Source organism: Ranitomeya variabilis, chromosome 6, assembly GCF_051348905.1.
Source record: "Ranitomeya variabilis isolate aRanVar5 chromosome 6, aRanVar5.hap1, whole genome shotgun sequence".
NCBI lineage: Eukaryota > Metazoa > Chordata > Amphibia > Anura > Dendrobatidae > Ranitomeya > Ranitomeya variabilis.
In genome coordinates this window covers 78372311-78399506 of record NC_135237.1, presented here as the reverse complement: position 1 = coordinate 78399506, position 27196 = coordinate 78372311, and the positions used below count along the sequence as shown (strand labels likewise).

The following is a 27196-nucleotide window of genomic DNA, read 5'->3' as shown; positions in this document are numbered from 1 at the left end:
AAAGGCTAATCCACTGCCCAGGTGATGAAAAAGAGCGCGATCTGCGCTATTCAGCCGTTTACCGGTGGGCGCGGCCATCTTTCCTGTGGCCGCGCGTGCGCAGATGGAGCGCTCTGCTGCCTGGGGCTTCAGGAAAATGGCCGCGGGATTCCGCGTGTGCGCAGATGGAGATCGTGGCGGCCATTTTCCTGAAGCCCGGGGCAGCAGAGCGCTCCATCTGCGCACGCGCGGCCACAGGAAAGATGGCCGCGCCCACCGGTAAACGGCTGAATAGCGCAGATTGCGCTGTTTTTCATCACCTGGGCAGTGGATTAGCCTTTTGGACATGCGCACACCACTACGCCACCAACGTAATGATGAGCCTGATCTGGGGGAGAAACAGCGCTGTCACCACGCCCATAGGACCAGACCAGCGTGAGTGACAGCACAAAACGCCGACTTTACAAAGGTATTTCAGCAGCATAGGTGGGTAATAAAGGCACACAAAGACACTAATGTAACGCCCAGCTCTGCCCCTATTTAACTCTATTTTTAGCTCATCTTCAAAAAACGGGGTGACAGGTTCCCTTTAAAGGGAAGCTGTCATCAGAAAAAAAACACTATTACCTGCAGATATGGAGGAAATCTGAAGATTAATAATGCTACTAACCTGCCCGGCGACCGCACTTAGCCGAATGCTGTGGGGAGAAAATTAACTTTATTGCCCCGGCAGCAGCATTCGGATTTCCGTAATGGGGTGGTGCCGGCGCTGGTTCAGGCACCGCTCTGAGTATCCAGAGTGGTGGGATGACTGGTTCTGGGGCCGGCTGTCTGTCAGTGCCGGAGACGCGGTTACAGATGATGTTCTGTATACTCAGACTGAAACCCGAATGCTGCCGGGGGGAATAAAGTTCATTTTCTTCCAGAAGCGTTTGGCTAAGTACGACTGCTGGGCAGGGTAATAATGTTATTAACCTGCAGATGAAGGTTCTCTTTACATTAAATGGCAGAAACACCTTCCAGAAGGGGAACTTCAGACCTTTGTTCTCCTGATTGGTGGTGCCCCAGTGGTCAGTCCCCCAACAATCACACCCCTATTGCCTATTCTGTGGAAGGTGATAAGTTACAATTAACACCTTAAAAAGTTTCTTACTGTTTAGGTCTTCACATACTATTTTAGTGTTTATAAAGCGAAGTAGCAAACTTTGTGAATTTCAAGCTTTTTTTTTTGTTCCTTTATTCTGGATTTTTTATTTAGCAGTCCCGTAGAGAAGCCTCTAAAAAAAAATCGACAAACCAAAACTCACAGTACTGGTATATGATAACTACTCACGGTTTGATATCTGAATCCCTTTAGGTCTTCAGGATAAAGACGTTCCTTGGAAGAAGGATCTCAAGCAGTTTGATGCCTGGAAAGGTTTGTCATTTGCTTCTGACCCTTTATCATATCTTCAGTATTTTATTGGCAGATTGCTTGTGTCTCGTGTGCCAGATGCACAGATGATACAGATACTTCTTGCTGATCTTGTTTTCAGAGGGCCGTACCGGTATTCCTTTTGTGGATGCCAATATGCGTGAACTTGCCATGACGGGCTTTATGTCGAACCGTGGACGTCAGAATGTGGCCAGTTTTCTAACCAAGGATCTTGGTCTCGACTGGAGAATGGGCGCAGAATGGTTTGAATACCTGCTGGTAAGGTGAATGTCATACTTTCACAGTAATTTGTTATTGAAAGAGTTAATATGAAGCAGTACAGACATTCCTAGGGTAGTAATATTTGCATTACGACACTGATCACTTTGAATAAGATTCTCCTCGTGAAATATCCCAAAGACTTTTCTGCATGGAATTATTGATAGTAATGTAAGGCTTGATGCACACATTGCGGCCTCGGAACGCTAATGTGTCATCTCGTTGAGGATGTCACGGATAAACCACAGTCATATTACAAGAACTTTTCTTTTTTGTTTTTTATTTAATGTCTTGGGAGCAGTCGCTCACTATGAGACCTTGTTCACACGAGCGAATAAAAAAAATATCATCCAATTTTCATCCAGAAGACTTTTTATCTGTATTGTTGTCCATTTGGCATGTTTTGTATACATTAACAATTATTAAAATTTACAAAAAGAAGTAAAAAAAACCTATAAGAACAAATACAGTTTCCTATGTTAGAGAACTGCAATCTATCTGTAAGAATCTGGGGGGCTATACGGTTGATCAGTAATGAGGTTCTGATTTTTTTTATTTTTATTTTTTTGCGCTCCTATAGACTTGAATAGACGAGTCTCATCCAAATTACGTAAGAGAATGGTGCATGCTGCAATTATTTTCATGCAGACATTCTGTCCATGTAAAAAAGAATGGTCCAAGTACTGGCCGTGTTTTCCAGAACAGAACGTGGAGCGAAACTATGGTCTTGTGAACTTGGCCTTCTTACACTAAGCACAAAACGAGTGTATAAAAATTAGTTGATTTTCATCCAGAAAAAAATGGCCTGTTTTTCATCTATGTTGTCATCAATAATATGCAATCAGTGGCATTTGTTTTCTTTATTTTGTTCATGTGAATGTTCCCTTAACTAGATCAGAGAGATGCTTTGTAGAGTAGATTGCACTTTGTAGCACTGTGTAATATTACAGTTCTCATGCAAAAATGTAAGTCTGCCAGCAGCAATGGTTAACAGAAGGCACACAAATGAGGATTGTTCAGAGAACACTATGATCTTCATGTGTATTTTTTTTTTTTATAGTGACAAGCTATAAATTGGGAGAGGGGGGGGGGTGTCTATTATTGTTCTGACCATTGATGCACGTTTCCACTAGTCAGAAGCATGTCTTATACAGCCGGACTGACAATAAGTAGTGTTCGATCTTTATCCACGCTGTGCCCACCGAAAAGGGGAAGTGAAATCCCAGCTGCTGTTTTTTTCCTGTGTCTTCACGTATTCATTCACGGTTCATTTGGTGAACTACTTCTCATAGTAAATGTAGATCCTTCTAAGATTAAATATATTACAATAAATGTGCGGGAAGTTCAGCATATACAGGGTCTCTTCTGTATTACTGATGTACATGCAGCAATATATTAACAAGCTGAAATTAGCTTCTAGTGACACTCAAGATTCTACTGGGAGAATTATTATAATAGGAGGGATTCAGAAAATACCCTCAAAAACCGCAGCAGATGATTGCATTTAGATTTCATAGTCGGAAGTCTTGACCCTGTGACTGCCTCTTTGAGTCAAATTAGAGATATGAAGAAAAACCAATGCTTTCTAGACATCCATAGCTGACAGTTGGACAACACTACATTTTGCTGCAGGAGTAATATGAGGCTGAAAGTAACTACACCCTGCAAAATCAGCTGGTTGACAGCAATGGTCTGAAAGGGCGAGACAACAAAACACACGTAGGCCATATTCAACTGTAAGTGATTGTTCTCATATGAAAAAAAACTATTTTGATCTTCAGTGTTTTGGTTTAGATTTTCATGAGTATTGGATCAGTGCCAGTTTTTACCATCAGAGTTTCATCATTTTTTTTGCGTACAAGAGGTTTTCTGAAGCTTCCCCTATGAGACAAACATGATCAGATAGCTCACGAATTGCATACGGATAGTGCCCGAGTAGGGTTGAGCGACTGTCATTTTTTTAAGATCGAGTCGGGTTTTGTGAAACCCGACTTTGTCCAGAGTCGAGTCGAGTGCAGTCGGCCGATTATCGCTAAAAGTCGGGGATCGACCGAAACGCGAAACCCAATGCAAGTCAATGGGGAAGCATAGTCGGCAGTGAGTGGAGGCCAGGAAAACACCTACAGTGCCCATTTTAATGCCAAAAACATCCATTCTTGTTTTCTGAAGCTTGTCAATCTTAATTAACTTTATAATAATAGTTGGGCATTGGAAATTGGGAGTCTTTTGGCAAAAGTTGTGGGGGGTAGGGCTGGTTCAAGGTTTTAGTGGGCCCAGGAAACGTGGACTACGTCACGGCGGTGGAGCAGTGAGAGGTAAGTATGTCAAGTTTGCAAGTGCTGTGATCCTAAGCAAGCAGGGGGGGCCCACTCGTTGGCATTGGCACTGGCACAGGGCCCCTCAAAGTACAGCGGTGTGTTTGCACGGCGGGGGCGCTTCCCACCAGCAGCGACACTTTTGCGTACTCTGAGGGGCCCTGTGCCAGTGACGTCGCCAACGAGAATGCCCCCCCACCTGATGAAGGAACCTGCACTTTCATCTGCACCTTCCTCTTTGTCCCTGTGTAAGGTGGTATAACATGCGGGAAGGGGAACCTTACTGCCATCAGGGTCAGATTCTGGCTGTGTAGAGTGCAAGGGGAATGTAGTGGTCTAGGTCAATGTACCAGCAGACTCATCTAGCAGTGGCTGGGCAATGGGCAGGATGAAGAGGAAACAGATATAGGGCCAAAGAATAAAGTAGGCTAAATGCAGTTCAAAATTGGTAACAGGACTAAACAGGCGGCATTGCTTTGTTCAGTGGAGTAGCAAACCCAGGAGCAGCAGACACTGTTTTAAGGGCCCAACCACACTAGTAGGCCAAATGCAGTTTAATATCTGCTACTAAAGGCCAAAAGCCTAAAGACTGAAGCTCAGCTTTATACAGTGGAGGACAACACCAGGGAGCGGCAGACACCGTTAGTAGGCCGTAACCAAAGTTGAAGGCCAAATGCAGTTTCAGATCTGATACTATAGGCCGAAAGCCAGAAGGTTGAAGCTCAGCTTTATACAGTTGAGGACAAACACCAGGGAGGGGCAGACACCGTTAGTAGGCCCTAACCACCAAATTTTTTAAAAAACATCACTTAATGAGAGCCAGAAGGTTGAAGCTCAGATTTATTCAGTTGAGGAAAACACCAGGGAGCGGCAGACACCGTTAGTAGGCCGTAACCAAAGTTGAAGGCCAAATGCAGTTTCATATCTGATACTATAGGCCGAAAGCCAGAAGGTTGAAGCTCAGCTTTATACAGTTGAGGACAAACACCAGGGAGGGACAGACACCGTTAGTAGGCCCTAACCACCAATTTTTTTAAAAAACATCACTTAATGAGAGCCAGAAGGTTGAAGCTCAGATTTATTCAGTTGAGGACAAACACCAGGGAGGGGCAGACACCGTTAGTAGGCCCTAACCACCAATTTTTTTTAAAAACAGCACTTAATGAGAGCCAGAAGGTTGAAGCTCAGATTTAGAGAGTGGAGGACAATTTGAATTAGGGACTGCAGACAGACTTAGTAGGCTGTCCCCTGTGGACCATGCATCCACCACATTAACCCATTTCGCCGTAATGGACACGTAACCTTCCTTGGCCATGCCTACAGGTCCATGCGTCTGTTGTCAGGTGCACCTTTGTACTCACAGATTGCCAGAGTGCATGGACAATGCGGTCTTTTACATGCTGGTGGAGGGTTGGGATGGCTTTTCTCGCAAAAGAAGTGTCTACTGGTTAGCTTGTAGCGTGGTACAGCGTAGTCCATCATGGCTTTATTAATATTAAATAAAATATATAAATAGGCTCTATGAACTTTTAAATAGGTTCCAGGGGTACACGGGAAGCATTGGTGTGGTCAGTGGAGGAGTATTGCAAGGAGGGACCGCAGACAGGCTAACGAAGGCCTCAAATAACAAAAATTAGTCTCATGGCAGTTTTAAATCGGTTACATGGATACACAGGCAGCATTGTGGTCAGTGGAGGAGTATTGCAAGGAGGGACAGCAGACAGGCTAACGAAGGCCTAAAATAACAAAAATTAGTCTCAAGGCAGTTTTAAATCGGTTACATGGATACACAGGCAGTATTGTGGTCAGTGGAGGAGTATTGCAAGGAGGGACAGCAGACAGGCTAACGAAGGCCTAAAATAACAAAAATTAGTCTCAAGGCAGTTTTAAATCGGTTACATGGATACACAGGCAGCATTGTGGTCAGCGGAGGAGGATTGCAAGGAGTGTCTGACACAGTTAGTACTCACAAAAAATAAATAGATGTTAATGTCTCGCAAAACAACAACAAAAAAAAGTGTGGCATACTTAGGTACAGGGGTGGGCTCATCTGCTGAGTTTCTGACAAAGTAATTTGGCAGCAAGTATTTACTGGTGTCAATATAGGACACTGACCCAGACTACTTTAACTAGCATCATAGATATCAACAAATTGGTATTGTTTGTCAGTGCCAGGCATTGAATGATGTCAGCGCATAGACTAAACATTGGTGCAGCTGAGTGAGATAATTTTGCACGTGGTAGAGCACAGTTTGAGCTTGGGGGGGGGGGGACTCTCTTGTGGCCGGCGGTACCGTCCCAGGGCCCCTCATGTTACAACGGTGTGTCTGACGTTGGGTGCGCACCACCACTGCCAGAGACACTTCATTGTACTATGAGGGACCCAGTGGCAGTGCCGTCGACCAAAAGCGGGCACACCCACCTCTTCAGACGAACAGCACTGTAACGGGTGCTTGCGCCAAGTGGTGAGACCACGGCCCCGTGGGGGGAATTTTCCCATTGTGGGAGGTGTAACCATGTCGTATGCTGGACAAACAGCTGCTGCAAATAAGAGATTGGAGCACTCAGTAAGACCAGTCCACAAGCAAGACCTTTTTATAGGAAAGCTAGGTGTCAGCCGGAAAAGGTGGGGCAAAATAATTTGAAATCCAGGAGTGGTTCATTTTAATGAAGGTGAGATCAACCACATTTTGGGTAGCCAGACGAGTCCTTTTTTCGGTTAATACTGAACCAGCAGCACTGAATACTCTTTCTGATAGCACACTAGCTGCTGGGCAAGCAAGCTCCTGCAATGCATATTCTGCCAATTCAGGCCAGGTGTCTAATTTGGATGCCCAGTAATCAAATGGGAATGACGGTTGAGGGAGAACATCGATAAGGGATGAAAAATAGTTAGTAACCATACTGGACAAATGTTGTCTCCTGTCACTTTGAATAGATGCTGCAGTACCTGTCCTGTCTGCGGTCATTGCGAAATCACTCCACAACCTGGTCAGAAAACCCCTCTGTCCAACGCCACTTCTGATCTGTGCACCTCTAACACCTCTGCCCTGTAGCCCCCTGCAGCTCGTGTGAGAACCATCACCGGCGCTGTGTGCTGGGAATGCCTGAATCAAACGGTCTACAAGAGTAGCTTGTTTGGTTGCTAATATTTGTTCGAGGTTCTCATGTGGCATAATATTTTGCAATTTGCCTTTATAGCGAGGGTCAAGGATGCAGGCCAACCAGTAATCGTCATTGCTCATCATTTTAATAATGCGTGGGTCCTTTTTGAGGATACGTAAGGCATAATCCGCCATGTGGGCCAAAGTTCCAGTTGGCAAATCTGCGGTTGTGCTGGTTTGAGGGGCAGTTACAGGCAAATCTACGTCACTTGTCTCCCTTAAAAAAACAGAACCTGGCCTTGCAACGCCACTAATTTCTGTTGGCCCAGGAGAAGCTTCCTCATTAAAAAAGTACTCATCCCCATCATCCTCCTCGTCCTCCTCCTCCTCTTCGCCCGCTACCGCGTCCTCTACACGGCCCTGACCAGACAATGGCTGACTGTCATCAAGGCTTTCCTCTTCCTCGGCTGCAGACGCCTGCTCCTTTATGTGCGTCAAACTTTGCATCAGCAGACGCATTAGGGGGATGCTCATGCTTATTATGGCGTTGTCTGCACTAACCAGCCGTGTGCATTCCTCAAAACACTGAAGGACTTGACACAGGTCTTGTAGCTTCGACCACTGCACACCTGACAACTCCATGTCTGCCATCCAACTGCCTGCCCGTGTATCCTCCCACAAATACATAACAGCACGCCTCTGTTCGCACACTCTCTGAAGCATGTGCAGTGTGGAGTTCCACCTTGTTGCAACGTCGATGATTAGGCGATGCTGAGGAAGGTTCAAAGAACGCTGATAGTTCTGCATACGGCTGGAGTGTACGGGCGAACGGCGGATATGCGAGCAAAGTCTGCGCACTTTGAGGAGCAGGTCGGGTAACCCCGGATAAGTTTTCAGGAAGCACTGCACCACCAGGTTTAAGGTGTGAGCCAGGCAAGGAATGTGTTTCAGTTGGGAAAGGGCTATGGCAGCCATGAAATTCCTTCCGTTATCACTCACTACCTTGCCTGCCTCAAGATGTACAGTGCCCAGCCATGACTGAGTTTCTTTCTGCAAGAACTCGGACAGAACTTCCGCGGTGTGTCTGTTGTCGCCCAAACACTTCATTGCCAATACAGCCTGCTGACGCTTGCCACTAGCTGTCCCATAATGGCACACCTGGTGTGCAACAGTGGCAGCTGCGGATGGAGTGGATGTGCGACTGCGGTCTGTGGACGAGCTCTCGCTTCTGCAGGAGAAGGAGGACGAAGAGGAGGAGGGGGGGCGAACGCCTACAGCCAACTCTTTCCTTGACCGTGGGCTAGGCAGAACTGTCCCAATATTGCTGTCCCCTGTGGACCCTGCATCCACCACATTCACCCAGTGTGCCGTGATGGACACGTAACGTCCCTGGCCATGCCTACTGGTCCATGCATCTGTTCTCAGGTGCACCTTTGTAGTCACAGACTGCCTGAGTGCATGGACGATGCGGTCTTTAACATGCTGTTGGAGGGCTGGGATGGCTTTTCTAGAAAAGAAGTGCCGACTGAGTAGCTCGTAGCGTGGTACAGCGTAGTCCATCAGCGCTTTGAAAGCTTCGCTTTCAACTAACCGGTAGGGCATCATCTCTAATGAGATTAGTCTCGCAATGTGGGCGTTCAAACCCTGTGTACGCGGATGCGAGGATGAGTACTTCCTTTTCTTAACAAGAGTCTCATGTAGGGTGAGCTGGACTGGAGAGCTGGAGATGGTGGAACTAGCGGTGGTGCCGGTGGACATGGGTGACTGAGAGAGGGTTGCAGATGGTATTCTTGCCGGTGCCCTACATGCAGTGTTTCCTACTGCAAACCTGGTGATTCCCTGACTGCTTTGGCCTGGCGACGAAAGCTGCACAGATACTGCAGGTGGTGCGGGAAATGGTGGGTTGACAGTGAGGGAAGGGATGTAGCATTGCTGACTAGCTTCATTGGCCGAGGGTGCTGCAACCTTTAGGGACGTTTGGTAGTTAGTCCAGGCTTGCAAATGCATGGTGGATAAATGTCTATGCATGCAACTTGTATTTAGACTTTTAATATTCTGACCTCTGCTTAAGGTAGTTGAACATTTTTGACAGATGACTTTGCGCTGATCATTTGGATGTTGTTTAAAAAAATGCCAGACTGCACTCTTTCTACTATCGGATACCTTTTCAGGCATTCCAGACTGAGCTTCTTTAACCGGATGGCCACGCTGTCCTCCAACTGGTTTTGGTTTTGCCACGCGTTTTTGGCCAGATACGGGCCCGGCAGATGGAACCTGTTGTGATGTTGATGCCTGCTGCGGCTCCTCCTCCTCCGCTTCAGAACTACTGCCGCCTGCACCCTGTTCCCCCAATAGCTGCCAATCGGGGTCAACAACTGGGTCATCTATGACCTCCTCTTCTATGTCGTGTGCAACTTCGTCTGTGTCACCGTGTAAGCCGGTGGTATTGCGTTCGTAACGGGGCACCATAGTCTCCGCTGGGTTTGATTCTGCCTCAGTACACTGCGAGGGCAATGTTCTGGTCTGAGTCAAAGGAACAGCATAGTAATCTGGCTGTGGCTGTGCATCTGTGCACTCCATGTCCGATTCAACTTCGAATGGGCATGGCCTGTTAACTGTTTCACTGTCTAACCCAGGAACGGTATGTGTAAAGAGCTCCATGGAGTAACCTGTTCTGTCGACTGACGCATTCTTCACTGTTGTTCTGGGTGAAGGACACAAGGAAGCGACTTGTTCCTGACCGGGAGCATCCACTGACGATGCACTGCTCTGACATTTTTCACTTTCCGAGGAGGAGGCGAAAGAGCTAGAGGCAGAGTCAGCAATGAAAGCCAATACTTGTTCCTCCTACTCCGGCTTCAAAAGTGGTTTTCCTACTCCCAGAAAAGAGAGCGTTCGAGGCCTTGTGTAGCCAGACAACGAACCTGGCTCAACAACTCGAGACTTAGGTGCTGTACTGCTTTTACCACGACCACCTGATGCTCCACCACCACTACCATCATTACCAGCTGACAATGACCGCCCACGGCCACGACCTCTTCCACTAGACTTCCTCATTGTTTGCAAAACGTAACCAAAGTAACGGTATTTGTTACTGTAAAACAACTTATAAGGTGAACTCAAACTTCTGTAGGATTTATATATACCTTTATAGGTGCCTGACACTGAAAGGAAAATGTTACACACTAGGTTTTCTGTGCCCCAATAATTTGAGACAGATGGCACACACAGGACCAGCACTCAAGCAGAAATGCCAATCTTAATCTCCCACTATTTTTTTTTTTTTTAATGGGGGAATGTAAAAAAAAAACAAAAAAAAATTACACAGTGGTTTTCGGTGGCACACAATGAGAGACAGATGCCACACACAGCAATGGCACGGAGGCAGACTTGCCAATCTTTATCTCCCACTAATTATTTTTTTTTTACAGGGAGAATTTACCCCCCCCCCCCCCCCCCAAAAAAAAAAGGCCAAGTATTACACAGTGGTTTTCGGTGGCACACAATGAGAGACAGATGCCACACACAGGACTGGCACAGAGGCAGACTTGCCAATCTTTATCTCCCACTAATAATTTTTTTTTTACAGGGAGAATTTACCCCCCCCCCCCCCAAAAAAAAATGGCCAAGTATTACACAGTGGTTTTTGGTGGCACACAATGAGAGACAGATGCCACACACAGGACTGGCACAGAGGCAGACTTGCCAATCTTTATCTCCCACTAATAATTTTTTTTTTACAGGGAGAATTTACCCCCCCCCCCCAAAAAAAAAATGGCCAAGTATTACACAGTGGTTTTTGGTGGCACACAATGAGAGACAGATGCCACACACAGGACTGGCACAGAGGCAGACTTGCCAATCTTTATCTCCCACTAATTATTTTTTTTTTACAGGGAGAATTTACCCCCCCCAAAAAAAAAAATGGCCAAGTATTACACAGTGGTTTTTGGTGGCACACAATGAGAGACAGATGCCACACACAGGACTGGCACAGAGGCAGACTTGCCAATCTTTATCTACCACTAATTATTTTTTTTTTTTAAAGGGAGAATTTACCCCCCCCAAAAAAATGGCCAAGTATTACACAGTGGTTTTCGGTGGCACACAATGAGAGACAGATGCCACACACAGGACTGGCACAGAGGCAGACTTGCCAATCTTTATCTACCACTAATTATTTTTTTTTTTAAAAGGGAGAATTTACCCCCCCCAAAAAAATGGCCAAGTATTACACAGTGGTTTTCGGTGGCACACAATGAGAGACAGATGCCACACACAGGACTGGCACAGAGGCAGACTTGCCAATCTTTATCTCCCTGCAGTAATCTCAGGAAAGTATGGCAGGCAGCTATAAAAAGGACTGCTGCACACAAAAGTGGGGACAAACACACAAGATAGCTGTGCAGAAAGGAAGGAACAACAGGATTTGTGCTTTGAAAAAAGCAGTTGGTTTACACAGCGGCGTACACACAGGCACAGCAACGCAGCTATCAGGGAGCCTTCTAGGGCAGCCCAATGTGCTACAGCGCTGAGGAAAAAAAAATGTAGCTTCCACTGTCCCTGCAATCAAAAGGTGGTGTTGGACAGTGGAAATCGCTACAGCACAAGCGGTTTGTGGCTTTATGTACCCTGCCTATCACTATCCCTGCTTCCGAAGAAGCTGCAGCAACCTCTCCCTACGCTCAGATCAGCAGCAGTAAGATGGCGGTCGGCGGGAACGCCCCTTTATAGCCCCTGTGACGCCGCAGAAAGCAAGCCAATCACTGCAATGCCCTTCTCTAAGATGGTGGGGACTGAGATCTATGTCATCACGCTGCCCACACTCTGCGTCCACCTTCATTGGCTGAGAAATGGCGCTTTTAGCGTCATTGAAACGCGACTTTGGCGCGAAAGTCGCGTACCGCATGGCAGACCCCACACAGGGATCGGCTCGGTTTCATGAGACGCCGACTTTGCCAAAAGTCGGCGACTTATGAAAATGAACGATCCGTTTCGCTCAACCCTATACCTGAGTGCTCTGCAATTTTTATTGTTTTTTTTTTCATTTAGTTATTTTATTTCTAACTTTAATAGACTTGCATAGCTGAGTTTCATCCACGACTCCTATCAGAATCACACATGTCTCTGTTATTTGTTGCTGAATACTCAATCTGCAAAATTACATGTGAACACCATCAAACTATAATAGGTACATGTTCTATCTGTGTAAATCTGATTTTTGTATTAAATGTATGTATGTATGTGTGTGTGTATATATATAATTTTTATATTTTTTTTAATTTTCAGTAATTTTTTTTTATATCTACGATGTGTGATGAGTGTCTGCCTCCGTTAGGATGTATGTCAGAGTGCACATTCGCTCTTTCAGCACCACTATAGCTTATGGCCACATATGTTTGAATCCTGTTTTGCGGGACCACTGGATGGGTGCCAATGTGCAATGTGCCTTAACAGAGCCTGTACTTTCTCAGTAATGCAGGTGCAGACTTTCTTAACATAAAGGCCTTTGTCTGCAGTACAGGGAACAGTCAGTACAGCGCTCCGGAGGCTTCAGAGAACACATAAAGATGGCCTATTATGATGAACATTGAAGTCCCAGCACACTGCCCCCCCTAATCTAGAAGGTATCCCCTATCCTATTGGAAGACCCCCTTTAATCATAGAGGGATCTTTAGGTTGTAATATCGCATATAATTCAGTAGGAAAAATTTAGAAAGCTCTTCTTCAAATTGGCATTATTACAGAGCGTAGTGGAAAATCCCCACCGAAGAGGCAATGAACGAAGTAAGACCATCCCTGTACAGATCCAGAACCATCTGTTGGTTTGACAAAACAATACTGTTGATTCAGTTCTGGCTCCGCTTCACTTCTGTTGGTAATAGGGTTTTTGTAGTGCTTCCCCAGTGTTTGTTGTGTGACGAGATTTTTTTTACGGATCAGTGACCAATCCATACATTCAGATGTCCCTGAAGCTTAGTTACTACATTAGAGGCACCGACTATAAATCAATGTCCTAATAACTGGAACATGTTTTATTATCCATACATTAGCGGTCTATAACTTTATGTAGGATATTAGACAGTGAAACCCCCATATATCAGCATAAGATGTGGGTGATTAACGTGCTGGGCTGTCCGTTCTATGTACAGTAAGTGATGATCTGTCAGTACTGATCGATAGACCGTATCCACTCGCCTAATATTATCCTCGCTCTGCACCCCACATATCCACAGAGAAATTTTGGCAATAAAAGTTTATATTCACATGTAGTTCTAAAAGGCACTGGTGGTTCAGGCAACGCATCAGAAGTCTGAATAACCTGCATAAATACTCAGGTAAAACTGTCCTGGCCAGCGCTCCCATCGGAGGTGAAAAGGTAGTTCTGGTAGAGTCCTTCATCCCAGCCATCAAGTACTGTAGATGAAAAAGACTAGCAGAAGGTGACCGCCTGTCTTTGGGTCCGAGATAGTATAAGGGATGCAACAAAGTACCTCAAGCACCCCCCAAACCATTGCACGTACCATACACTGCAGGGAAACGCTCCCCCGCCTCACTCACCCTCACCGACACCTGAAGGAGAGAAGCTAAAGAGAGGGGAATGGAGAACTTGGCCAGGACTCAGAAGAGATGCCACCAAAGCAAAACTGTGCACCGAGCTCTCATCCACATCAAGGGTGCACCAAATTATCCTCATTGGCATGTGAATTAAGGTATTTTCTCTGGTACTTTACCAGTAACAGGTACAGTGATAGTATGGTTGTTACAAGCCTACGTCTACAACACTACAGCCCATTTGAAATGAATTTACGGGGCGATGTATAACCTTTTAAGGAATTTGTTTTTATGATATTTTCGTAGGTTATTTTTTTTTCTAATCCCCGGAGAATCCTTTAACTGTGCACTTCAAGCTGTACTTTGACAAAACACAAAAAAATGTTTTCTGTGTTTGTTTCTAGGTGGATTATGACGTATGCAGTAATTATGGCAACTGGTTGTACAGTGCTGGAATTGGGAATGATCCCAGAGAAAATAGAAAATTCAACATGATAAAACAGGGCCTGGATTATGATGGCAATGTATGTCTCCATGTCCATCAAACCTATGAAAAATAGTTCTAATGTTTAATTCAAATTTAACATGTGCATAGCAAAAAGTCAAAATCCGTTTAAAAAATTGAGCCTCCACCATACATGATGGGTCCCGGCTGTAATATAACGTGCATACTGGTCTGCAACTGAAGGGATTGGAGAAATCTCTGCTTATAGTTCAGCTAAGCGTTTCCTCTGAGACTTCTCTGGGGGCATATACCCTATCACCCGCCTCCCCAGATTGTTAGATCAGCTGCTGAACTGTGATTGGCACCGTAAAGGAGGGATGGGTGAAAGAGCACGCCCCCAGAGAAGACTGAAGAAGTACGCAGTTGACCTAAAGCAGAAATTTCACATACTGTGCTCCAAAAGCAACATGTGATTACCTCTCCAATGGAGCTACGCAGTTCAAAAGGGAAAAAATGGTAGAATAAGGGGAGCTCAGGATTTTTTCAAAGTGCAGACAATCCATATAATGAATTTCGGCACTCTCAGTATAGTTTTCACCAATTACTACAGCGGTGCTTTGCAAGACCAGGAAAAATAGTCCAAATAAACCACAAAAAGGAAAGAAGAAAGTTACAGCACTTGCCAGTCCATTAAACATTGAAAGTCTGTGCTTTTTGCCATTGCACAAGCCTCCCCTCTGTATTTCAAATGTTTGAAATAAAGTCAAGGAATTTGTTAATGACTGGTGAGTGATGTAATTTTCTTCTTTCCTTTTTGTTTATCTTTTTTTTTTAACAAGGTATTTAAAGAGTAGCCATGATTTTAATTTTTGTTTTATGAGTCAATAGTTCACATGAAAATAAGACACCTTTGTAATATATCTTATCAGAGACATTTGTTGCTGTCTCTTCCTGGACTGATCGTTCATTCTCAAAATTCCCAATTCACTGCTAAAAATCTGTATTCGGCGAGGACAGATAGGAGACGAGAGCTGCTACTGATAAGATTTTATTGAGGAGGGAGGAGCTAGATGCAGAGCTCCTCCCTCCTTAATAGGGAGGGGCGAGATGCAGAGCTCCTCCCTCCTTAATAGGGAGGGGCGAGATGCAGAGCTCCTCCCTCCTTAATAGGGAGGGGCGAGATGCAGAGCTCCTCCCTCCTTAATAGGGAGGGGCGAGATGCAGAGCTCCTCCCTCCTTAATAGGGAGGGGCGAGATGCAGAGCTCCTCCCTCCTTAATAGGGAGGGGCGAGATGTAGAGCTCCTCCCTCCTTAATAGGGAGGGGCGAGATGCAGAGCTCCTCCCTCCTTAATAGGGAGGGGCGAGATGCAGAGCTCCTCCCTCCTTAATAGGGAGGGGCGAGATGCAGAGCTCCTCCCTCCTTAATAGGGAGGGGCGAGATGCAGAGCTCCTCCCTCCTTAATAGGGAGGGGCGAGATGCAGAGCTCCTCCCTCCTTAATAGGGAGGGGCGAGATGTAGAGCTCCTCCCTCCTTAATAGGGAGGGGCGAGATGCAGAGCTCCTCCCTCCATAATATAATCTTAGCCGCCATCTCAGTAATGGGACAATCTGTCTTCACCGAATTCAGATTTGATCCGAAAATTTTGAGAATGAATGATCAATCCTGGCAGAGAGAGAAACGGATTCGTCTGACAAAATATATTACAAAAGTTTCTTATTTTCATGTATACTATTGATTTAGGAAATAAAAATTTAAAACGACGGTTACTCTTTAACTCAATTTTTTTAGCAAGTGAAAGCCTCTCTTTAAAGAAGGGAAATTTGATTGTAAAACATTATCACTAGTGATGAGCGAATATACTTGTTACTCGAGATTTCCCAAGCACGCTCAGGTGTCCTCCAAGTATTTTTTAGTGCTCGGAGATTGTTTTCATCGCCGCAGCTGAATGATTTACATCTGTTAGCCAGCATGAGTACATGTGGGGGTTGCCTGGTTGTTAGGGAGTCCTACATGTAATCAAGCTGGCTAAGAGATGTAAATCATTCAGCTGAGGAAAACTAAATCTCTGAGCACTAAAAAATAATCGGAGGACCCCCGAGCGTGCTCTGGAAATCTCCAGTAACGAGTATATTCGCTCATCACTAATTATCACCAATTTTGAGGCATCCATTGGACAAGTGATAGCTGGTAAATTGGTAGTCTTCCGATCACGGTGACGCCCCCATTTATCAGTAGAGGTGGAGGTCCTGAATTCCCTGTGTGAATGAAACCGTGATGAAACATATGCGCTAGTCACAATGTTTGGGTCAGTCGCTCCATTCATGGTTACGGTACTTTTGTAGATGAGTGCTGATTTTGCCTGTCTTGCCTACGCCTTACCTGCCTTTCTAGTTATTAGTTATCCAGTAGATAGGTGAAAATTAATCTGTCTCCGGTTTTTGTTGTTTTTCAGTTATTTTTTCAATACCCTTTAGGAGGATGGTTGGGACATTGTTCCCCTAGTTCTTGTGTACATCGTATGGACAGTTTGTAATGTGTACTGCCAAGTGCCCAAGAAAATGAATTCACCCAGACTTATTTTTTTTCTCTTGTATTCTAATCCTTTCTAATAAAAGGGTGAATACATACGATTGTGGGTTCCGGAGCTGCAGGAGATAAAAGGAGGAGCTGTTCATACACCCTGGGCACTGAGCAATGCTGCCTTGGTACATGCTAATGTTACTCTTGGAGAAACCTACCCACATCCAATAGTCATGGCACCAGAGTGGAGCAGACATGTGAACCAGAAGCCGGTAAGTCTACACAACTGTCACAGTAGCATGTTCGTTGTTAGTGGTTGGGTTTACTGGATGTTTGGCATATTATATGCTGTATATAATGGCTGCTCCTTTCAAAACTCAAAAAAGATTAGAGTAAATAGGGCTGAGTGCAAGCACGACCATCAACTCATGAGAAAAGCTTCCACCAACATGAATCTCCTTAGGGGATCGCCGGACTCCTTTTACCAATTTTTTTTTTTGTAGACAGAAGAAAGACCTTCCCCAGTCAGGCATATATCTTTTTAGGCATGACAAATATTTTGGATGGAAATACACTTGAGTTTTTAAAGACTAGGTCATTTGTTGTTCCGTGAAATGTACAATCTACACCCATTCTCCAGTTTTTATGAACATTTCTTATATCATTTACTGAAATGTATTGGAGACTTGGGGTATAGGAACTTATTCATAATTTTCCTAATAAATTGGGTCCTTTTAGCTTAAAGGGAATTCCCTCCAGAAAATGACTTATTGTTTAAATCAGGTTTTTGCACTAATTGTGTTTGTTTTTCCTAATTTTTGGCAGCTTATTTTTCAAATCACAAGATTTAATGAAAAAAAAAAAAAATAGTAATCTGGGGCTATTTTAGACTCTTTCAGGAAGACTTTTCACCAGGCTCCATATGATCAGAGACAGGATTACAATGACTGATAACACTCTATACACAGCTGATTACACAGGATCCACCCGTCACAATAGGTGCTGACCCTGCTCTTCTTCCGTTTACAACGATTTTGGGACATCCTCATTAGACCGGCGTTTATCGTCAGGTTTGACACCAAAAGCAACGATACCAGCGATGTTTGACGCTGGTAACCAGGGTAAATATCGGGTTACTGAGGCTGGTTTCACACTTGCGTTTTTATCTGCATGCGTTTTTTAAAAAAACGCATGTGTGAAAAAACGCATGTAAACGCGGTAAAACGCATGCGTTTTTAGACGCATGCGTTTTTAAAGAAAAACACAAGAAAACAAGAAAAAAACAAAAAACCCTACCCCTAACCTGAAATGCGTGGCACTGAAATACGTTTATATACGTATATAAGTGCCACGATATTTCAGTGGCCACGTATAAGTGCTACGTATTTAAGTGCCACGTATTTAAGTGCCACGTATATAAGTGTCACGTATTTAAGTGCCATGTATTTCACTTAGACACTTTAGTATAAAAGACAAGGTCAGGATCTGAACATTGTGACTATGTTCATGTGTTGTTTCCTAAAACAGCTACACATTAGGGCAGGTGCAAACAAGCATATTTTCGGTCTGAGTGCAATCTGCCAAAACATTGGATGCACCCGGACCAATGTAATGCTATGGGACCCTGCACATGTTCGATTTATTTTATTTTTTTTCTCTGACAGCATCTGTCCGAGAAAAAATAAAAAATCGCAGCATGCCCGAGTTTGATCCGATAATTGGATTGCACTCGGCAAGTCAAGGAATGAGTGGGAAACATCGGACTGTACTCTGATGACATCTGATTGCTGTCCAGTTTCCACGGCCTCAAAGAATGGAGACATTTATTTTCTCGATCTTCTCCTCATCGAGAGAATCAGATCACACTATGATCAAATTCTGATCAAACACTTATCGTAGTGTTATTACCATAATCAGCCCGATTCTGCCAGATGAGAGAATCTACGGCCGCCTGCACCTGCCCCTACTTCTGTAGCACTGCTCAGCTGCCAGCTATGGATGTCTTCAGTGAGAGTTTCTGTTTTTTTAGCAGTTTGTGGACTTTATTCTCCTGCAAGTATTCACATCATGTACATGACGTGACAGCCCATCGCACTGCGAATACAGGGACATCGTGACACTTTGCATGTTGCACAATGTCATATTTCGACAGTCTGTTTTCACACAGAGTGACTTTAGACTCTTTTCAGCCTGGAAAACCCCTTTAACCTACTGCCATGTCACACCTAGCTTTCACTCAATTTCCTTGTAAGTTGAATGTACCTTCAGGTGACTTGTGTGATGAAAATATTTTTTATTCTTCTTTCCTGGAATAACCTTAAAATTCACAAAAAAAGGAAAATAAAACATTCTACTTCTGTAATGTGACACACAGAATTGACATAAGAAACATCTAATGCACATGTGTTAGTTACAACTTGTATGAACCTTATGCACCTTTTTACAATACTTTTTTGTCTTATGTGTAGCATATGTGCTGGAAAGCTGCAGACGTACACTTCAAACATGTCCATAAGGCTTTACTGCCTAGCGGAGGCCAAATGAGCGTCCAGTAAACAATGTATCAGGTCAAAAATGGTCTGTTTTTGCTCTTATTTTAAACCCGCTGTTACCTGGCTTAAGCCATTATTAAATCTGCATTATGGTTACAGAGATATGGACCTTTTTTTTGGGGTGGGGGTGGGGGTGGATTTTATGGTCTCTACAAGGGGGTAACTCACTGGATTCTCTAGGGATGTGTTGATAGACTGTTAAGCATTATTACACTGTAAGCCATGTCTCCTTGGTGAAGACCATAAAACTTATCACTGAATATAAAGGCCCATAACTCTTGACCCATATGGTGAATTTAAAAAACAACAACAACCCCTTAACGACGACTGACGGGCATAGCACGTCATGAGCTGGGGTCAGTTCCGGCATCACGACGTGCTATGTCCGTCATGCATTTAAACTGTCACTGTGACAGTTCAGTGCCGACAGGTGACAGTGACAGCTGAGCGGCAAGGGAAAGAGGTGTGGGGGATCCATGCCATCGGTCCCCACACTTAGAGGGCTGCGATCAGTCAATCAGTGCAACTGACTGATCACAACATGATCCCGCAACAGGTGCTGAAATATCAGCAACTCCCACACGATCACAGCAGGAGCTCGGCGCTGCTAGTGGCTGAGCTCCTGCACTAGCAGCAAGGGAGGGTGCCAGCAGTGCCCCTGGCTGTTTAACCCCCTAAATACTGCGAATGAGAGCAGTTGGAACATTTAGGAGGGTCCCTCTCCCTTCATATCAACACCATAGTGACCCAGGTCACTATGCTACGGAAAGCTTTAGACCATGCTTCTCAAACCATGTGGTATGCCACATTTTTGTACATCTCTGAAAAGAATGACACCACTGAACAGAGGCCAGGCAGAGTCCAGAGTAACTGCTACCGCATTGTAGTGCGTGGCTCCCTCAGGGGTTTCATCTGAATCTCGTCACTCAGAGATTTAGATGGAAACCCCGATGTGAGTGCTCAGTGTAGAGCGCCGGATAAATGTGATCTAAAATATTATGAAAATTGTTCCCAACAAAAGTTTCAACTCAATCCACAAAAAAAGCTTCCACTTAAGTCGGTCATCTGTTAACGGAAATATAGGGGCTTCCACGTTACTGGTAGCACAAAGGCTTTGGAAAAGCGCTATGGCTCCTCGCCCCACAAAAGAATTCCGGGAACTCCGCACTCCCAGATCCAAATGCCCACCTCCCTTCTGAGCCCCACAATGTGCCTAAACTGCAGTTAGTGTCCACATGTTTGGCATGGGTATAATTTCCAAAATGGGGTCACTTCAGGGGGTATTCTGCTTCTCTAGCACTTAGAGGCCCTGTATATGGAGTACGCAAACTATTCTAGGAAAATCTGTCCTCAGGAGACAAATAGCGCTCCGTCCCTCCCGAGTTTCGCCGTATGGCTAAGCAGTACTGTACAGCCACATATGGGGTATTTTCTACATTCAGCTGAAACTGGGGGACAAATTTTTGTGCCATTTTTAGCCATTTCCCTATGTGAAAATGTAAAATCTGGGGCTAAAACATTTTTGTGGTAAAAATGTAATTACCGTATTTTTCGGACTACAAGACGCACTTTTTCCCCCAAAAAAAAGGGGGGAAAATGGGGGGTGCGTCTAATAGTCGCAATGCAGGCTTACCGTGGCGGCAGAGGTGCGGTGGCAGAGGTGTGGCGGCAGAGGTGTGGTGGCAGACGTGCGGGGATGAGGAGGCCCAGTGAGCGGGGTCCCTTTCCCCGGTGAGGTGATGCAGCAGCCCGGTAAGCAGCAGAGCCGGGTGAATCCTGTTGTTAGCGGTGGTGGCGGCCATCTTCCGGAGGCCGCGCGTGCGCAGATGGAGCGCTCTGCTTCCCGGGGCTTCAGGAAAATGGCCGCGGGATGCCGCGCGTGCGCAGATGGGGATCGCGGCGGCCATTTTCCTGAAGTTCTTGGCTTCAGGAAAATGGCCGCCGCGATCTCCATGTGCGCACGCGCGGCCTCCCGCGGCCATTTTCCTGAAGCCCCGGGAAGCAGAGCGCTTCATCTGCGCACGCGCGGCCTCGGGAAGATGGCCGCCACCACCGCTAACAACAGGATTCACCCGGCTCTGCTGCTTACCGGGCTGCTGCATCACCTCACCGGGGAAAGGGACCCCTCTGACACCATACCTCTCACTGCGCCTCCTCATCCCAGCACCTCCTCATCCCAGCACCTCCTCATCCCAGCACCTCTGCCGGTAACCACTGCTGCAACCCTCCCATGGACACCAGGCCGTGGCGTCGCCCACCTAAGCAGGAAGGGACCCTGCTCAAGTGCACGCTGTACCGCATCACCCCACCTCTGCCGACACCATGCCTCCTGTGATTCTGCTCTGCCACCGCCAGCCCTCAGGTAAGATACTGTAAATTCGGACAATAAGACGGACCCCCATCTTATAAAAAATCTGCAATTTTCACCCCAAATTTGGGGTGCGCCTTATGGTCCGGTGCGTCTTATAGTCCGAAAAATGCGGTACTTTCTTCACTGCCCAGTGGTATAGAATTCTGTGACACACTTGTGGTGTCAATATGATCACTGCACCGTTAGATAAATGCATTGAGTCGTGTAGTTTGTAAAATGGGGTCACTTATAGGGGATTCTAAAATCTGCACTATACTACGGTGCTCCTTACCTTCTGAACTTTGCGATGTGTCTCAAAAGAAGTTCCCGATTACATGTTAGGGTATTGGTGCAAAACAATTTCACAACAAACCGTGGTCCATTTTTCCTATTAGCCCTTATAAAAATTAAACATTTGGGGCTAAAAACAACATTTAAGCAGTAAAAATTTTAATTATTCTTTCTTCACCGCCCAATGGTATAATATTCTGGGAGGCACATGTGGTGTCAACTTGTTCACTGTACCCCTAGATGAATTCATTGAGAGTTGTAGTTTGTAAAATTATGTCACTTATGTGATGTTCTGCTGTTCTTGCACCTCAGGGGCTCTGCCAATGTGACATGGCACCCTCAAACCATTCCAACAAAATCTGAACTCCAATATGGCACTACTTCCCTTCTAAGCTTTGCAGTGTGCCTCAAAAGTATGGGGGATTGGCGCACTCAGGAGAAATTGCCCCAAAAATTGTATGGTGCATTTTCTATTGTTATCCTTGTGAATATAAAAACATTGGGGCTAAAAAAAAAATTTTGTGGGAAAAATGTGATTATTTTATTTTCATGGCTCCACGTTATGAACTTCTATAAAGCACCTGTGAGTTCAAGGTGCTCATCAAACATCTAGGTACATTCCTTGAGGGGTTCTAGTCTCCACTTGTGGAGGGTTTCCACTGTTTCGGCACATCAAGGGCTCTACGAACGCAACATGGCGTCAGCTCTTGATTCCAGCTATTTTTGCGTTTAAAAAGTCAAACAGTGCTCCTTCGTCGTGCCACGCTCCCAAACATGGGGTACTGGCGTACTGAAGAGAAACTGTACAACAAATTTTGGGGTCCATTTTTTGTGTTCTCCTTGTGAAAATAAAAAAAATGGGGTTACAGTAACATTTTTGTGAAAAAAGTAAAATGTTCATTTTTTTCCTTGAACATTGCATTAATTCCTGTGAAGCACCTGAAGTTTTTGAGCACCTGAGGGTTGCAGGTTGAGAATGCTGTCACTTTTGAGTATTTTCTGTCATAGAGGCCCCCAAAATCCCTTCAAATGTTATGTGGTTCCTTAAAAAAAAATGTGGTAAAATTTTTTGGAAAAATCAGAAATTGCTGGTCAACCTTTAACACTCTTCTAACTTCTTAATAAAAAAAATTGTAGTGATGTCAAGTAGACATGTGGTAAATGTTTTTTATTAACTATTTATTTTGTGTGTCATAACTCTCTGGTACAAAAACATAAGAATTAAAGGGTGGAGGGGTGGAGCCGCATATTAATCACTGTAATGAGCGGTACCACGTGACCGCTCACACAGGACAAGCTGCCGGCGCTGAGAAGAAGCATCGCGGGAGCTGGGTGAGTATTTTAATGCAAGCAGGCGGGCGCACAGGGGGTGGGAGGTGACCAGGAACTTTATTTTAAACACAAAAAAAATAACCTTGATTTTTCATTCCTTCTCTCCCTCTCCAGCGAACGCTGCTGGGGAGAAGGAATGAATGCCGGCTTCAGCACCACACGCAGGGGGGACAGTGCTTAACTCTAGCTCTGTCTCCTGCACGGTCCGTGTGGTCCTCAGTCGGCACACGGCTGCCGCACGTGTGCCACATTGATGTGCCACGTGAGCACACGGACACAGATAACTCCTGTACCAGAATTATCTGGACGTGTGAGACTGGCCTATGTTGAGTCTGTTTCATTTTTACTTGACCTCGTTAACTATAACGAACTGTTCCATATATAAGTAACACTATTGCTCTTCTGCTGCTTGCCCAGAATTCTGCGCACATTTCAAATAGAGAATCGCTCATATGTCTGCCCTAGCGGGTTTTTGAGAAGACATGAAAAATATTTCATTTTAAATTTAAAAATACTATGCAGATATTTTATTTTTTTTTATATCTATATAACTACTTTTTTTTTTCTTCTCAGGCTGGTGGTGCAGCATCGTCTAGGAGAGGAAAAGGACCATCACACACTCCAAAACAGCACAAGAATAGAGGAATAGATTTCTACTTTTCTCGAAATAAAAATATGTGACTGCAGCGTACGATATGGCCAGGACAATGCAATACTGTATTAACGTATCCCAACTCCAGTGCAGAAAGACACAGGAATAGGAATAAGATGTAATCGTAAAATAACATAGAATGGAAGACGTGAGAAACACTGCAGTCTAATCAGGTGGATGTCTTCTAATGACATGTAGCTTCAGAATTAAAATAAAAAGGGAATTTTCTTTTTCCTGGGACTCCTCCACACTCCAGATGTACTACTAAAGAGTAATATGGAACTTGCGGCCCCTTGTAATAGTGATCATGGGGCCCCTAAATATATAAGATTTATCACATACTCTTTGATTAGGTGATAAATGCTCTTATTTAAAAAAAAATTCTACAAAAGAACATCTATTCAGCAGAGGCACTAGCAGTTTTGTTGGGGTACTGATTTAAAGGGTATCCTTTTTAGGTTTATTGCCGATAGCATTTTAGTGCCTGAAAAATTTGTTGATTAGTCCACTTGGTGCCTGACCAAGAAACCTCAATCCTATCTTTTGTGAATACTTAAAATTGCTTAAATGGCACCTGCTGATGTATGCATTAGGCCGGCGTCACACTAGGCGTAAGACAATACAGTCCATTTTTTACGGCCGTAATACACAGAAATGTTCCCAAAATAGTGATCCGTATGTCATCCGTAGGCAGGGTGTGGCAGCGTATTTTGCGCATGGCATCCTCCGTATGGCATCCGTACTGCAATATTTTCTCACAGGCTTGCAAAACCGACATCTAATGGATTTTTCGGCTCAAATGTTCGTTAAAACATATATACAGTATATATATATGTCATTGAGATATATATATATATATATATATATATATATATATATATATATATATATATATATATATATATATATATACTGTATTTATATTTAATTCAGCGCTAGATATCCTAAAAGCCGGTAATTCAATTGCCGGCTTTTCATTTCCCACGGGAATGGGAAGAGAGTGGCCAAGTGCCAGAATAGGCGCATCTTCCAGATGTGCCTTTTCTGGGGTGGCTGGGGGCAGATGTTTGTAGCCAGGGGGGCCAATAACCATGGACCCTCTCTAGGCTATTAATATCTGCGCTCAGTCACTGGCTTTACCACTCTGGCGGAGAAAATTGCGCGGGAGCCCACGCCAATTTTTTCCGCGATTTAACCCTTTATTTTACAAGCTACAGCGCCCACATTGTGCACATACACACTACTAACATTAGTAGTGTGGAATATGCAAAAAAAAAAAGGGATATGAGATGGTTTACTGTATGTAAACCATGTCTCATATCCTGTCGGGTTTGTAAAGGAGAAATGAAAAGCCGGTAATTGAATTACCGGCTTTTCTATAGAACACCGCTGCGTATTTCTCGCAGGTCACACTGCTGGTCCGTGTGTAATCCGTATTTTTCTCGCCCCCATAGACTTTCATTGGCAATTTTTTTGCGCAATACGGTGACAAACGCAGCATGCTGCGATTTTCTTTGGCCGTAGAAGACCGTATAATACGGATCCGTAAAATACGGCTGATAGGAGCTGGGCCATAGAGAATCATTGGGCCGTGTGTTATGCGTATTTTACGGATGTATTTTCTGCGCTCATACGTCCGTAAAACTCGCTAGTGTGTCGCCGGCCTTAGAGGTCATTTATTAAATGTTTGCACTTAAAGGGCCACGGTCACCCCCCTCCAGCCGTTATAAACTAAAAGAGCCACCTTGTGCAGCAGTAATGCTGCAGTCTAACAAGGTGGCTCTTTTAGTTTTTCATTCATTTATTACCTCAATAAAGCGTTTTAAAAATAGGCCACAAATACCAGATATTGTACCTGGAGGCGGTCCGAAGCGTCCTCTATGAATCTCCCAACTGCCATCACTCTTCTCTTCAGGGGCGATGGTCGCCGCCCCCTTCGCGCTGTTGCTTCTTAAATCCGGCGCCTGCGCTGTGCGTGCCTGCCTGGGGCCTGCGCAGTGTTCATTGTCAGTCATTGCTGAATCCCCGCCCCGCACTGTGTTATTCATTATGCACAGTGCGGGGCTGGGGTTCCTGGGCATGCGCACTGCGCTTGTCAGACGCTCCCCCGGTCCCCCGCCTTCCAGCGTTGTTCTTTGTGGCTGTTCAAAACGTCGGCAATGAAACCTGTATATTCCGGCAATGCTGGAAGGCGGGGGACCGGGGGAGCGTCTGACAAGCGCAGTGCGCATGCCCAGGAACCCCAGCCCCGCACTGTGCATAATGAATAACACAGTGCGGGGCGGGGATTCAGGAACAGGGTGGCCGCACTGCCCGCACAGGCGCAGTCAGGCACCCTGCGTCTGAGCTGTGACTGACAATGAAGACTGCGCCTGCCCCAGGCAGGCACGCACAGCGCAGGCGCCGGATTTAAGAAGCAACAGCGCTCAGGGGGCGGCGACCATCGCCCCTGAAGAGAAGAGTGACGGCAGTTGGGAGATTCAGAGAGGACGCTTCGGACCGCCTCCAGGTACAATATCTGGTATTTGTGGCCAATTTTTAAAACGCTTTATTGAGGTAATAAATGAATCAGAAACTAAAAGAGCCACCTTGTTAGACTGCAGCATTACTGCTGCACAAGGTGGCTCTTTTAGTTTATAACGGCTGGAGCAGGTGACAGTGGCCCTTTAAAGGAGGAGAATTTCTTCATCTCCTCTGCTGCCAGCGTCGGCAGTGCGATGTTTCACAAGCACCCATAGACTTATATCGGTGCCTGCGATCCAATTCTCGGGTGCAGTCACAGCATGCTGCAATTATTTTCGCATGCCGAAACATTGGGGCAAGTGCAATCCGATTTTTTTCTTCTTTTTTTTCTTTTGGATTGCACGCGTACAATTACATCGCTAGTGGGAATGAGCCCTAACAAGCAGAAACCGTGCTCTCTGTTCCCATCCTAGTAATTACCAGGTGTCCGGGAGGGAGCAGGAGTTCAAATCTAGATCCGCTCTGCTGTGCAGGCAGAGGCTACATTTGCCCTTCACCTGGTGCGAATACGCCTCCCAAGGGAAAACCGGCTAAAACGGTATTTCAATTTTTAAATTACTGCTATAAGGTCTTTAATGGTGGGGTACAATGTTTGAAGTAAATGAGAAAAAAAAAGGAATAATAAAAAAAAAAGATTAAAAAAAATAAATAAATGAGAGTCCCTGCCAATCAGAACAGGCCTGCTGCTAATCAAAATAAAAATATTTCCAATATAAAGTATTAAAAAAAAAAACAAGTGAGAAAAAAGGCATATTTTCATTTTTTTTTTCCATACCTCCTCCCATCTCCGTTGTTAGTAAAACATAAAATTACGAATATCCTGGGCTGAGGTGATATTTTTATTTTGGGGAAAAAAAACAATATGTTTGCCCCTTAAAGAATC

The 27196-nt window shown here is 44.9% G+C and overlaps 1 protein-coding gene across 1 annotated transcript in view; it reads left to right on the top strand.

Moving 5' to 3' along the window:
- LOC143781823 (cryptochrome DASH) overlaps positions 1-23966 on the top strand; it is a 37264-nt gene extending 13298 nt beyond the window's left edge. Inside the window, exons 10-14 of the mRNA XM_077268691.1 lie at positions 1337-1396; positions 1515-1672; positions 14051-14170; positions 16709-16885; positions 23712-23966. Coding sequence (XP_077124806.1) covers positions 1337-1396; positions 1515-1672; positions 14051-14170; positions 16709-16885; positions 23712-23819 — 623 coding nt within the window. The 3' untranslated portion in view covers positions 23820-23966. The remainder of the gene's footprint in view (positions 1-1336; positions 1397-1514; positions 1673-14050; positions 14171-16708; positions 16886-23711) is intronic.
- Positions 23967-27196: the final 3230 nt, after the last annotated feature.